This window comes from Sinocyclocheilus grahami, unplaced genomic scaffold (genome assembly GCF_001515645.1).
Source record: "Sinocyclocheilus grahami isolate Dianchi unplaced genomic scaffold, SAMN03320097.WGS_v1.1 scaffold25.1, whole genome shotgun sequence".
Taxonomy (NCBI): domain Eukaryota; kingdom Metazoa; phylum Chordata; class Actinopteri; order Cypriniformes; family Cyprinidae; genus Sinocyclocheilus; species Sinocyclocheilus grahami.
Genome location: NW_015505204.1, coordinates 2,830,711 through 2,846,018, shown reverse-complemented (window position 1 = coordinate 2,846,018; position 15,308 = coordinate 2,830,711). Strand labels below are relative to the sequence as shown.

The 15,308-nt window shown below is 37.5% G+C and overlaps 2 protein-coding genes across 2 annotated transcripts in view; both read right to left on the bottom strand.

Annotated features, from left to right (window-relative positions):
* Positions 1–2,556: 2,556 nt before the first annotated feature.
* LOC107565406 (neuropeptide FF receptor 1-like) lies at positions 2,557–3,894 on the bottom strand. Its single transcript, XM_016250641.1, has one exon. The coding sequence runs from the start codon at positions 3,892–3,894 to the stop codon at positions 2,557–2,559; it is 1,338 nt and encodes a 445-aa protein (XP_016106127.1).
* A 3,741-nt stretch (positions 3,895–7,635) lies between these two features.
* ttyh3b (tweety family member 3b) overlaps positions 7,636–15,308 on the bottom strand; it is a 38,313-nt gene continuing 30,640 nt past the window's right edge. The window contains exons 13-15 of the mRNA XM_016249186.1: positions 13,394–13,573; positions 12,830–12,905; positions 7,636–10,337 (exon numbers count right to left, since the gene is read on the bottom strand). Of these exons, the coding sequence (XP_016104672.1) occupies positions 10,164–10,337; positions 12,830–12,905; positions 13,394–13,573 (430 nt within the window). The 3' untranslated portion in view covers positions 7,636–10,163. The remainder of the gene's footprint in view (positions 10,338–12,829; positions 12,906–13,393; positions 13,574–15,308) is intronic.

The following is a 15,308-nucleotide window of genomic DNA, read 5'->3' as shown; positions in this document are numbered from 1 at the left end:
AGTGAGAGAAGGGCAGGAAGGACAGAATATGATTTAGTAGTTTGTAAGTTCTCTTGACAAATTCTAAGTAATGTGCTCTGCATGTGACACATAATGCTTTTATGCTATTGATTTTTGAATCTGCATTCAACAATACATTCTTTGCAATGCCAAGACAGAGGAACCTATACACAAGACACCTCACACACTTGACTTTATTGCAGAAAACATTCATACTTCATATTCATGAAAAAAATAAGTACCTGCATAAACATGTACTTTAAAAAAAACAGCAACAACATAAAACAGAGTAGTGAGGTATACATAACAGTAAATTTAATGTCAGCAAACTTAAAACAATTATTTGTTTACATCTCAGTCTATTTTATATTTCACTAATAGGTCTGCCTCCATCATACCTGTCAAATTTATTTTTAGTTACTGTAGCCTCTTATGCAACTGCTGCTATAACATTTCAAAGTCAATAAAATATTGAATGTTTTCACCAGAGGGCATTCCTCCTCACAGAATATTAAAGTGCAAAGCCAATTTTTTTAGGACATTGTGACACATTACAGTGTAGTGCAGGAAAAAAGCTAGAGTCTCAGATTTGTTTTAAAATTATACCAAAAATATTATCCAAACCAAAAAATATTTTGTGACCTTGAATTCGGTGTACACAACAACCAGTGAGATGTTACCTTTTTGAGAGAAGTTTCTTTTGCTAACCAAGGCTGCATTTATTTAATCAAAAATACAGTTAAAATTTTGAAATATTACTGCAATTTAAAATAACTGATTTCTATTTAAATATATTTTAAAATGTATTTATTGCTGTGATGGTAAAGCTAAATTTTCAACATCATTAATCCAGCCTTCAGTGACACACTGTAAGAATCTTTGTCACATTTGATCAATTTAATGCATCCTTGCTGAATAAAATGATCAGCTTGTTAAAAAATCGGATCTCAAACTTTTGAATGGTAGTGTAGTTTAGAGCTTCTGCTCTGACTTCAGTAAGATAACACTTAGAAGAGGGTGATGACTTGAGATGCAGATGGTTTCCACATTTAGTAGAGGAGGTGAGAAGCCGTGAGTGTTCACAGAAAGACATTTCCATGTGTTTCTTCACCAAAGACTGTAGGTGTGAGTGCGTATGTGTCTGGGTTTCATTCCGATGATGATGCTCGGCCAGACATAGGAGCAGCATTTAATGACGTTAAACTTGGTTTATCTTAAGACACTGCTCTAGGCAAAACTTAGCAACACGACCGTACTCATTCTGCATTGAACCACTTTATCCCTTTACAATATGGATTGCTATGATGGACCCTAATAAGTTCCAATGGCAAGATATTTATAACATATTATTAGCATATTTACAGCAGATCTAAACAGAGTTACATCTACTCCACCTGCAATATGAAATGTTTAATCACTTTGCCATTAAACAATTTCAACAAATGTATGGAGTTAAAAAGAAACTCAATCCTCACACATGACCGGCACCATTCCCACTTGAGAATATTGGAAAGAACAGTTAAACAAAATCAGACAAATATTCCAAAAAAATAAATAAATACTGTTTGCCATTTTTTCCTCAGTCCTTTAAAGGGGTCATATGATGTTGCTAAAAAGAACATTATTTGGTGTAATGAAATATGTTTATGCGGTTTAAGGTTTAAAAAACACATTATTTTCCACATACTGTACATTATTGTTGCTTCTCTCTGCCCCGCCTTTCTGAAACGCATCGATTTTTACAAAGCTCACCATTCAGAAATGCGTAGTGTGCTCTGATTGGTCAGCTATCCAGTGTGCTGTGATTGGCCGAATACCTCAAGCATGTGACGGAAATGTTACGCCTCTTACCATATTTGGAAACACACAGCGTCTTCACGACATGGTGGCGGCAACAATACTACAACGATAATAAAAGTTACACCTTCTTTCTTTACGTATACATTTGGGCAGTGTTATGCAAATCTTCCAACACAGTAACGTAGATATGTGGAGGCATGTTTGAATGAAGCATTTTAGGAAGGCATGGTTGAGTCTTAACTTTTTGAAAGAATATCTCTTTGGGTTTGAGACTTTAATCTTTGCGACTTTACGGATCTTATCTATGCACGAACAGCTTGTAACACTGCAAAGAGAAAGGAAAACATGAAATCGTGTCATATGACCCCTTTAAAGTTATTTTTCAAAACATGAAGAGATAGTTCATTCAAAAATGAAAATTCAATCATCATTTACTCACCCTCATGACTTTCCAAACCTATATGATTTTTCTTCATGGAACACAAAAAAGATATTCTGAAAATGTCTTAATGATTTTTTTGTCTATACAGTCGTCGTAAGTCAAATGTTGTTTGGACCCCACTGACTTTCATTATATAAACAAAATATCATCCTTTGTGTTTCGCAGATAAAAATAAGTAATGCAGGTTTGGAACGACATGAGAGTAAGTAAATTATTTCTCTGCAAACTTACCCTTGAATACAGTTTTCTAGAAGCACAAAACACAAAGCACAACACATCTGAGAGCAAATGTCCACAGTAGTGCATCAGATCTGCTATGTATCCAGTGTAATTGCCTCAGTCATTCCTAAGTGGTACGGCAAGCTCACTGACTCACATGTGCGAGATTGAGTCCACCACATCGACAGATTTAGGTTCCCAACGTCCTCCCCACAGGAGTTGGTTGAGTTGTTGGCGGCACCTGCTTGAGACTTATCTTGATTCTGCAGGTTGAATATTTTCGGGAGAGAAGCCAAAGCCAGTGCCGAGGCCGGGGACGGGCCGCAGAGGCGCAAACGCAAAGCCTTGGCTGAGCGGTGGAGGTCACCAATGAAGCAGTAGCAAAAAGGGTTGAGAGAAGAGTTGGTGAGGCCCAACCATTGTGCAAAGGGTCTGGTCTGAAGGAGCCAATCTGGTGGATGGCGCAACTCACGGTCCAGCCAAATATCAGTCACATACATTGGCAACCATGACAGAGCGAACAGCAGCACCAAAGCTGCGACCATACGTGCGATCTGCCTGCGCCCCCGCAGCCTTGTTTCATGAAGTGCCTGGGAACGGGGGTCCAACTCTGTGAACCGACCCTCAGAACCAGTGCTACGCAGCCGGCGACATGTGAGGAAGGCTAAAGTGAGATTAAACCCAACAGGTAGACAGTAAAGGGCACTGAACAGCAGGACATTGTACGCCTGTCGCAAGCGCGGCTGAGGCCATACCTCTCCACAGACGGGCAACACGATGGCCAGCCCTTCGATCAAAGCTACTTCATCACGCCTGGTAACTATTGCGACTGGCATGCAGATCACTGAGGAGACGAGCCACACGATTGTGACAGAGGCGAGGATGCGTCGACGAGTGAAGTAGGCACGGGATTGTAGCGGTGAGTGAACTGCATAGTACCGACTGATGCTGATGACCGTGATGCTCAGGACACTGGCGGAAACAGACACCGCTTGCGTGAAGGGCACCGCCCGGCACAAAAAGTTGCCGTACACCCATGGCGTATAGATGCGGTGGCCCAGGGTGACGGGCATGCACACGCAAACCACTGCCAGGTCGCACACCGCTAAGTTTATCAGCAGGCAACGGGTGGCGCTAGCACCAGACAGTCGCATGCTTCCATGCTGGCCCAGTAGGACTTTGAGGGACATGACATTGCCAAAAAAACCCACAAGGAAGGAAATAGAGTACAGGACAGTCAAGATAATGGTGCCAGGCTCTTGGATGGTGAGGAACAGCTGCCATTCTAAAGCTGCATTATCCTGGAAGAAGAAGGTGCTGTTGAAGAAGCTGGCTGGAGCTGACCTGCTCTTGTTTTGTGGTTCACGCTGAAGGTCCAATGCCCTGGGAAGGTTGTAGAGCAGGGTTGGTGGCTGATCTGGGATCAGATTCATAGTGGTTTTCCCGTGATGTTGAGTTGGTGAACTATCACTGAACTACATCATAACTAACTATGTAACTAAAACTACATATTTTTTATTTACTTTTCAGGTGCCAAAGTTTCCATTTATGCATAAAAAAGATTGAAGACAATGAAGGAAAACAGAAGATCTCAAATCCATTGTTCTTTCCTTTGTCGTTTTAAATACTCAAAACAAATCTCTTCTTCACTCAGTACCCAATACAGTATTCACTTTTATCCTCCCAAACAAATTTTATCTTCCCATACAGATGACATCAAAAGCATACGTGTACCTCCTCTTCATTCTTTTTTTTCTTCCTTCAAACCTTAAGGTAATCTGTATCACGTATGACCTGAAAAAATTACAAACACGTAAACATACATGCACATAGGCTACACATCTATTCACATACCCCTGAAAAGAAAGGAGAAAAGCCACAAATGCTCACAAATAAAAGCTTTCAAACTCCTTTCATTTATTTATACTTTCAGTGTGTATAAGGGCAGCTGAGATTCCCACATTAAACTGTGCTAATTTACTGCTGTTAGCAATTTAAATGAAGACTGATTTAAAATTAAAGCAATAAACAATAGCTTAATGTTTACCAATTCACCTGTCAAACTGATATGCAGTCATGTTGATGTAGTCATGAATGGTACAATGCAGTGTAATTAAATACAGAGTACAATACAGTGATTCATTCAAACTCGAATTTTTATTTTACTTTATCTTTTTGTTTTGTATATAAAATATAATATTGTATAATAATATGTATGCTGACGAAGGTAAATCCTAGTGAAAATGTAAGATTTATTTAAAAGCATTTATGATTCATAAGCAGCTTATTAAAACACTAAACCCTCGATTAAAATCTTAATGTTTTCAATAATAATTATTTAATATATTTTAAAACTACGACACATTCAGCAATCTACACAGTATACAGCTAATTGCGTACAGTTGAATTTGAAATTGGTACTTACTTTGATCAAACACTGTATCTTCCAGTGGGTCAAAAGTTAAAATATATCCTCCAGGTAAAGATCAACGTGCCTTTTCCAGCAGACTTCCATTAAATCCAGCGCTGTGATGCGTCAGTTACCTGTTTACGACCTCTGGTAAAGGAGATGAGCGATCGGTTGAGGTTCAAGCTTAGTCTTTAACCGTGTTCGATCGCTGCGCACATGCGCCTCCTCGCGGTAGCAAGTCACCGATACAGCCGCCGGTCACCAGCTGTGCATTCCTCCTGTAACCTCGTGTCCTTTAAATATTTAAGATGTAAAGCGATTACATGTAAGTATCATTAAATTAACAGCAGTGACCTGAACATTCCCACCCCACTTCAATTCTTCCCTACTGTAAAAATCTGTCTATCTTTACTGAAATAGGCCTACATCCGTCTGGACCATTGTTGGGGAAAGTTACTTTTAAAAGTAATGCATTACAATATTGCGTTACTTCATAAAAAGTAACTAATTACGTTACTTAGTTACTTTTTATTGAAAGTAATGCGTTGCGTTACTTTTGCATTACTTTTTAAATCTGGACAGGGCTTGCTTGTTTGATTTTAAAATAAATTTTAAATTTTGGCAAATATAAAAGCCTTTTCGCACCAAAAGTGAAATGAATCAGCCTCAGGCTGAAGGGAAAGTAAATGTACGTCCGTACAGTAGAATACAGAAGAAGAAATTTCAACACACTTCAGCAATAAAAAAAACACAAATGTTTGTCTAGAGTAATTTTTGCTTATTAGTATGGTTGAACTGGATCATCGAAGGTCAGAAGCGAAGACATTGGTTAATAGAATGGGATTAAATGCATAAAGGATATTTGTGTTGTTTAACATTTAATTATTGCAGGTTTGCGTCATATTCTGAGTTGCATTATTTTTATTCATTTTGAGGAATACTGAATCTGTGTTTTTTGTGTGTGAGTGAGATGAATTAATGCATATTCATATTTATTTTGAACTACAGTAACATCTTCTGATTTCTCTCAGCATGGGGATAGGAGAGCTGTCAATCAATAAATTGAAAAAAAAAGTAACTTGCGTTACTTATTTGAAAAAGTAACTCAGATATTCCCTTGTAAATTAAAAAGTAATGCGTTACTTTACTAGTTACTTGAAAAAAGTAATCTGATTACGTAACTTGCGTTACTTTTAATATATTACCCCCAACACTGGTCTGGACACAGTGGACACAGCATTTTAAATTCAGTACTGCATACATTACCATTTAAAAAAAGAATAATTCTTTCCCCACAATATAATAAACTATTGTCATAAAAAATAAGTTCACGTTATATATGTTAATGGTCCAAGGATGCTTAATTTCTCTGCAATAATATCACTGAGGAAAAACCTAGCTCACATGTAGCCTACTGTAGATCCGCCGCCGTGCTCCGCTGTTCATCGTTAATTACCTCCCACTCTAATGTCACTTTCTCCTGTCAGCACATTTCATATTAGTCTTCTGAATTAATTACACTTAAGTGTTTCCATTTTCTACCACACCATCTGTGCAGAATTTCCGCGCCGTCTGTGCCTACTGTAATTTCTCTGGGGCATTATTCGTCTATTTGTCCTCTCATCCTCCCTTTCACCTCTTCTGTTTAGCGCCAAAAAAATCCGCTTGCACGATTCAAAAAAGTAACCGTCAACTGACCAACTCTCGATTCACGCGACGGTTTCTTCAAGGAATTAAAGAGACATTTATTTGTTTGAGAATTAAGTTTCAGAAAGTGACATACCATAGCCAGGTGAGGATAACAGATCACAAAAGAATTATAAAATGGTAAAACTAAGATATTTTACTTTTTGCAATGTAAGGATCTGAAAGAATCTTTGGGGAATATTTTTTCCCTGTGAATAAAAACGAGGTTGTCATACAGACATATTATTCGTTCAGTGTGTTGTACCTGGGTGTTGATAGTTCAGCTGAGATCATATTTAAAATACAGAGACGTTTTCATGTAAATTTTATACAGTAGCCTACTGAATGTAGGCTACATCACCGAGACCTTCTTGTTTTCATTAACAAAAATCTATACACGGATTGTTGTATGACATTTTTTAAGGGGCTTTAAAGCCAAAGTCCTCATTAGCAAGGCCTACAGTATATGAAAAAGAAAAACCTGAAAATTCTGCTTTATAAATTCTTGGAACCACATGTGTAAATGTAAAGGTTTGCATAAACTATCCTTTTAAAACCAAATCAATGTCTATGCTAGCAATATCGAAATTCTTTAGCGTTTTGCTTACGATACCTTATATAATTTTGTATATACAGCAACCCAGGAACAACACGGGTTTAGACTATTTTTCTATATGGTATTTAAACATACAGCGGTTTATTAGCAGCCCAACTGCATTTTATTTTTTAGTTGTACTACAACATAGTCTATTTTTAAATGTATGTCCTCTCACAGATTACATGCAGTTTTCAAACAAACAAGTGTACAAATTCTGTTTAGAACTTTAGCATTCGTTCATAGCTCATTTCTTTCCATTTTACGCATCAAGATTCCAGGACCTTTTTTTTTTTGTAGAGCATACCTTGATAAATGCATACCTTGACCAAGTGATTTTCTTTTTCTTTTTCTTCAGGCACTGATGCTCAACACCCTGCACCAGATAAGTTCATTTTAATATATTATTAAAACATTGAATCCAGGCTCAGAAAATCCTTTTTTTCTGACATGTACAACATCTTAATCACAAATGAAAAAAAACAAAAACAAACATAAAAAACATGAAAAAATTCATAAGAATTGTTATCAAAACATCAATTTATGACGAATCATTCATATTCACATTTAGAAAGGAGTGAGTAGGCTCATTTGTTATGATCTATACAATAGAAAGCTAACAAGAATATGCTAGAAAATAAGTGTACATTTAAAGAAAGGTTATTGTATGAAAATGTTAAGAAAGGCAGAATATTTCTTCCTCATATTTCCTTCAGTCATGCAACTGCATTATATGGTACAGAATCATAGATCCGAACATTTGGATTGTCTCTATATGATGGTTAGTGGTTGAATACATGTAAATACTGTAAAAAGACTCACATATTTCAGAGCAATTTTACATTGTGTCTATTAAGTGGTAAGGTGCATGGTTATCCATTTGTGTTGCTTGCAAAATAATTAACTTTCTCTGTAATATTCAGTGTTTATGTGAAACCTCTAGTGTTGCATTGACAGTTTTTGTGCATGAGTGTTTTTCTAGGATTGTAACTTTAGTGGTTGCTTGACACTACATGGTCAAAGCATGTCTGTGCATGATCTTTGAGGTTTAGGGATACAAGCCCTTTCCTGCTGGCATCCAAACTCAGCGTCCACTTTTGTTTCACAAAAAGATAATTCAAACAACACGCAACCTCAATTGACTGAGGGTGTCACAAAGTCAGAAAAGATACAGCATTATAGCATTTTCCAGTTTAAAATGACATTTCTACCTGCTAATGTAATTAATGATATTTATTCAAATCAAATGAACACCCACGTTTAAGAATCAAGGTGCGATGTTTTGAAAGTGGCATTAGATTCCACATCTTATGCATGATAACATTAGCGGTTGACTGGCGCCATGACAACGTCTAATACTGTTATGTCAGCCTTATGACACTGGATGCAAGTAAATGAAACCAACAATACTGCACTTGGTAAAGACAGCTAGGTTATCTTACACTACATCCACACAAGTCTTACTTAGTGACTGCATGACAAGGAGGAAATTTCCTTAGTTTCATTGTCCCCGTCGCTTTTTTCCTTCTTCACAATTTGTTTTTTTGACCTTTCTCCCGCAGAAAGTTGCCGAAACCACAAAAGTCCTGTTAGTGGCACAAGTCCAGTGTCCATACTGCAGATCCATCAACACTACAGAGAAGTGTTTCCCCATTAATGCTAAACAGAAATAAGGAAAAGACTGACCGTGGTGAAAATCGATTCCGATTCACTACAAAACAAAACAAAAATCTCCTGCTAAATAACGTGAAGCCTGGATGACAAGCAGAAAAAAAAAGATTTACATGTGGGGCAGTGGGGAGGCATTTCTCTTTTTGTCCAGGTATCCCTTCTTCACCTTTTTTACTCCAAGCTAATTTTCCTCCGTTAGAAATATTCACATTTAAAGTGTGCACATACACACGAGCACCCACAAGTGTATTCACAAATTCAAATGATATGTCAACAAAACATTTACTATTATTTCATCACGGAGTTCATTGACCATTTTTTTCTTACAGGTATTCTTCACTGCAGCTCTACGCCACGGCAAATGTTGCACTGCACTGTTACACAGAAGATTAGTGCACTGAGTTTGTAGTGTTGATCATTTAGACGTTTTTAAAGTACAAAAACACTTACTATTTACAAAGAGCAAAGCTCGCGAGTAGTGCTGTTTTAAAACACACTCACTAATGCACAAGGCAAACACGCCACGCACACAAACACACTGATAGTGTGCTGTGCAACTGTTCCCTTCTAGAATAAAATACTGAATGTGCATAATGGCTCAAAGGCTTAATGGCTGTCAATTCACACTGGTACACCATAGATTACACTGTACTGTAAATACAAAGAGTGGCCTTTCATGACAGGAATGTTTGTTTAACCACAGAGTCACAAATATGTGATTCAGTTAACTCATGAACATTTGTAAACGAGTAAACATCTCTGTTAACATCAAATGGCAATGATGAATACCTTGGATTGTGGTTGTAGTAGTAGAATGCTGCCATATTGTCAGGAACTGCAGAGAAAGCGCAAAAGCTGCATCTTTAAAACCTCGTTAAACTATATGTAATCTCGCAAAACGCTTAAAAATAGAACTCCATCATAAAATCAAATGTCATAGTGACATTTCTTGCACAGCAAGGCAAGAGATTTAAAAATGAGAGGTATAAACCATTATCCTGTGATAATGTGGTCCTGCAGTCCTTGCCAATATGGCTGCCCTGAGAGAATCTCTGTAAGGGTAGTATGGGAGCTACTGTGCTGACGACTGAGAGGAGTCCTCCAGAAGAGGGCAGTGTAGTTGCTGTGATGATTAGGGGAGTAAAAAAATGGCAGTTTGAATCAAATTTGGCAGAATGGAGTCTTTAAGAAGCCAGAGTAGGTAAGCATGGATGACTGATTCCAATCAAATAAAGATGTTGGGGTGAATTTCTTCACTGGGCTGAACATTGATGTGGAGTCAAACTTCGTACTGGTGGACCTGACAGGTAGATGACTATTGGTTACGCATTTGAGGATAGTTAATGGATGGCGGAGTGGGGTCGGTGGATAGCTGAATTTGGTCGGCTGTTTGGAGCTGAACGGCTGGTTAGGTCTGGTCGCATGTTGGGCACCAGACCATTCTGGGATTCTGATGGCCTGGATTGGTCTGGGCGGCTGGTTGCTAGATATTTGGCCCTCATGCTTGAGGTGTACTGCAAAACAGGGTGAGAAAACAAGGAAAAGGGGAAGGAAGACACCATCACATCATTCTGAAGAGTTATTTTCACAATACGATATAAAACGTTTTTCCTAATGTGGCACGATTATTTAGTCAAAGTGAGGAAAGGTTGCAGCGTCTAAATGGCATTAGGACAGAGTATAGCTGTAGCTCTTACAAACATGAAGCACATATAAATATGAACCTCATTCTGTCGTTCTCACTAACTCACTCACATGCGTAACAGACAAACTGACAGTCATTTGGACAGCCTGATGTTTTTTTTAAAGCCAAGAGTTACTGTGATGAAGCATATTATCATTATAAGATACTTTTCTCCTCACGATCGGCTTTTAAGTGAAAGTTTGGTTAAAAAGAGTGCAATTAATGTGAAAATGAAAGAAAGGAAGAAAAGTTAAGACCATGACAAATTGGGAAAAAAAGAACAGATGAGAATGGCACATATAGATAATGCAGCTATATGTGGGATAATATTAACAGCTGTTTAGGGGTGGGGTTATAATGTGAGACACTTTACCAAACAGACATGCATGAGGGATGTTTTTCAGTTGGGTGAGAAAGAGACAAAATTCATGCATATTTTGAATCATAAAATCCAGAGAAGGAGAGACTATTCCATAATATATCGGCACTTCCAATTCCAGCAAGAACAGGCACCAAAAAGCAGCATCCTGGACCATGACATTATTGAGAATCAGATTACATCCTTTCAAAGAAACATGGTTTCTTGGGTGGTCTCTCCAGTCTGGAGTTTGAATACGCATGCGTCACGTCCAGGACCCGTAAACACTAAATCAAAAGGAAAAAACACCTAGAAAGTAAGGTGGAGTGAGAGCGGTGCTTAGAAGAGGTCTGAGTGTTCTCATTTACTGAACTCAAACTAGTGGGAGAATGAAAGATGCCCTCGCATGCGAAGTCTGATTAAAAGAGCTGCCCTGCCCCTTCAGAAAAAAGTACCGTGCTCCCTTATTCACAGCGCATGAACCAGGAAAAGCATTCTCTGGTCTTGTCATTGACTGTACATGCAATCATGCAAACTCCAGGATTCTGTAGCATTGCAAAACCCACTTCCACTCAGTGAGGGGCCTTAACTTAAACATAAAAGGAGAAATAAATGACATATCAGAATACATTTTAAAGAAATAGTTTACCCAAAATGCATACTCTACCACCATTTACTCCAAATCCATACAAATGATCTTCTATAGAACACAAAAGGTGAAATTTAGCAAAATGTTCATGCAGCCCTTTTTCATACAATGCATATGAATGGAAATGAACGCTGTTAAGCACCAAAAAATGACAAACAAAGGCCATAAATATACCCTAAATGTAGTCTACACTTACAATGCATTATATTACAAATCTTATGAAGGTGTACAATAGCTTTGAGAGAAGAGACCGAAATTTAAGTTGTTATTTGCAAAAAATCTAGATTCTGAACATTTGAAAGGGTTTTAATGCTCATTTTCCACAGCACCAGTACACTGGTACCAACTGCGCTTTCTCCTTACTCTGACATCAAGGTGACAGAGTGTATTTTATTTAATTAAGTATATAGTCAGTTGCACTGTATGTTTCATAGTGAAGTGCATCACTATTTTTACAGTTCATGATCCAGCGTTTTTACAATCTCAAGAGTGGCTCCGTTCACAGTAAATGCAGCAGACTCCATCTTTGCAAGTTGTGTGAGTTTAACGTGCATTTGGAATTGCAATATGTTGCCAATTATTTTCATATTTCCAACATTTCCAACATTTTTGTGGACAGATAATTATAGAATTGCACATTCATGTTTGTAATAATAATACCCCATGGTATTGAAAAGATATTGTATTGAAGATATAGAGTAAATTAAAGTGAAATGATATCTTACAATTTTATTTAGCTATCGCTAGGCTTCACTTGTATAAACAGCTTTTAGGGTGCCTTTTTGTCATGTTTGGACCACGTCCTTCCCATTGACATTAACATTTCTTGTATGGAAAAGAGAACCTTTTATTTCATGTTACAAGGGGAAAAAATAAGCAAATGATGACAAATTTGGCTGGATCTATTTTACCATGTTGTTTGTGAGGACTTATAATTAGTGTCGCATACAGGCTGCCAAAATGACCTTCAAGACTCTTTATGCGTGTGCGTGTGTGTGTGTGTGTGTGTGTGTGTGTGTTTGAGTTGGCAATGTTCATCAATATGATAAAACTACACTAAAAGTGAAGTTTTACAGTCGCCAAAGCTGGTAATTGCATACTCATCAGTAAGAGACGAGGATAAATACGACCACACTAACATCCTGTTTTCTGGATTATCTAAAGAACTATAAATCAATTATGTCAAGCATGGGACAGGGTTTCAAGAAGATCCATTCCTTTTGCTAAAAGAGTACCTGAATGTGTGACACTGCGCTAAATAACGACTGTACACCTACAAACATGTGTGTTTGTGTAAATGTGCTTGTGCACTTACTGACGGCGGGGGGGATTCTCTGCCAATGAGTGGCGTGTTCTCGCACCGAGGGGTCTGAAAGTTAGCATTCTGGCTCCTGCGTCACAAACGAGATACCAGTTACTCTGACTCCCTCTTCAAGGGAGGGATTTCCACACCGCGATGCACTAAACTTTACAAATTCTGACAAAAAGCTTTGAAATGCAGGGTAGGAGTAATACGCAAAGCCACTGAGTGATACCACTATGCACTATATATGTAGATCATGGTAGATATCGCTTGGGTTGTGTAAAACATTACCTATCATATAGTAAAACTCATTGCACAAACTGAATTATCTACTTATAATTCCCATGCCATATTATATTTGTTTCTACATGCCGTTCAGAGGCTCTATATATAATAACTATAATCAAGAAGTAAAACATATGCAGTATTAGCAACTGATCTGATGCCTACAGTAAATCGAGCAAAGCCCATGCAGTAATCTAGGCTAGCGAGCCTATGCTACAGGACCTGTAATACCGACACGGTCCTTCAAATCCAGCTCATGCATTAGGATGAGGTTAGCGTGGCTACACTCACATGTACTCAGTGACTGGTGCGTTGCTGACAGTGTGTGCTGCAGCGGGGAGACTAGCCTCGCTGCCGTAGGTGCTGCTGCCACAGCTGTACAGGCTAGGCATGTGTACGCGGTACAGGTTATCATGCGGCGCTCGCGGGCCGAGTGTGGCCGAAGTCTCATCGCCATCCTCCTCCTCAGACCTTCGGACAAATTAGCACAGGTGAAACACGTGCCCCTGGGTCAGAGGGGAGGGAAAAGGTCTCTCCTCTCACTGGACTTAGTTAGATCTCTTTAAAACCATTTTTCACGCCAGTCCTAAAATGACTCTAAAGCATACTGATGGATAATAGTTTCATGCATTTGTTTTTCCCAGATTTATCTTTGTCATCCTTTTCAAAGTGAATGTTCATGACTGTATATACTGTAAAAAATATATTATAGAAAAAGAAAAAAAAAATCTTACTCAAGCTAGAATCATTGCATGCTTTATATGAAATACATGCATTCAGATCAAATTTTCTCTCAAATCCTCAAACTCCACATTTAGTCTTTCAATACCTTTTAGCCAAAAATGTGTTCTTTTGGACATGCATAATATTTTTATACTGCATATTATTTTATTAATGACTATAAACAATTTTTTTTTTAAATGATTGAAATTGAAATAAAATTATCACAAATACACTACCAGTTAAAATCCAGGATGAGTAACATTTATTCTTTGAAAGGAATGAATACTTTTATTCAGCAAAAACACATTAAATTGATCAAATTGGCAGTAAAGACATTTATAATGTTACAAAATATTTCTATTTCAAATAAATCATTTGAACTTTCTCATTCATTCAGTATGTCACTGAAGACTGGAGTAATGGCTGCTGAAAATTCAGCTTTGCCATCACAGGAGTAAAATATGTTTAAATAGAAAATAGTTATTTTAAATCGTAATAATTAATTTTTTTTGCTATTTTTTAAATCAAATATGAATGATAGTGTATATTATATTTTATAAAATATTCATATGAAAATAAATATTAAATTAAAAGAATTCATTTAAAATCACTATTGATTTGAGCTCTCCACGGTGTTTACTGGGAAATCTAATGTACATCAAGCTCTTGTTGTCCTTAACTCTTGATTTCAAAAGCCAATTTTCCTATTAATGACTTCTAATGGCAGAACAAGAAAAACCAAGCTCATTACTCATATTCCAAACTAAGTCATCTGGGCATTTTTAGAATAAGCGTAAAATTGGCAGTCAGGATGCTAAAACAACAACCAAAAAAATTGTCTTGTGGTTAATTTGGGATGGGGCAGCATCTCCATTTCATTTATTATGTATTTGCGTCAATAAATGTGCATATTCAGTGGGAAAAAAAAAATTATAAATAAAATTAAAAGTAAAAACAATCCTACAGCCATGGATGCTAGTCAGAACAAATCAAGTAAATTCAAGAATCTCACAAAAACTACTGTGGATTTCCTTGGCATGTCTAATGGATTGTCCTCAGCAACCATTGAACTTTCTCAGTGATTTCAGTCATGCATTAAATCAACAAACAACCACTATGAATCGGATTTGAAACGTAAAAAAGGAGGGGGGACGCATTTAAGAAAGGGAATAAAAAAAAGAAATAGTGGATCTGTGAAAGTGTAGATTTGGATGCCACTTTGATCAAGATATCTTTCATATGTGTAACTCTTAACAGACCTTTTCCGGACCAGCTTGCCCAGTGTGTAATCACATCACCAACATGTTTCAATAATCATTATACTCTTCACAAATGCACATAAGCCTTTCTTGCAGTTTCAAGATAGTCCAAAGGGAGGCAGCTTCGTCCATAGAAATGTCGGTCTGCCTTAGTACAGAATTTAGAATAGGGTCTCTTTGTTCTTTCCCTTTGCACAAGCGTTATTGCAGACAGATGCTATACC

Coding starts and splice junctions, on each gene's coding strand:
- LOC107565406 (XM_016250641.1), bottom strand. CDS start 3,894: ATGAATCTGATCCCAGATCAGCCACCAACCCTGCTCTACAACCTTCCC.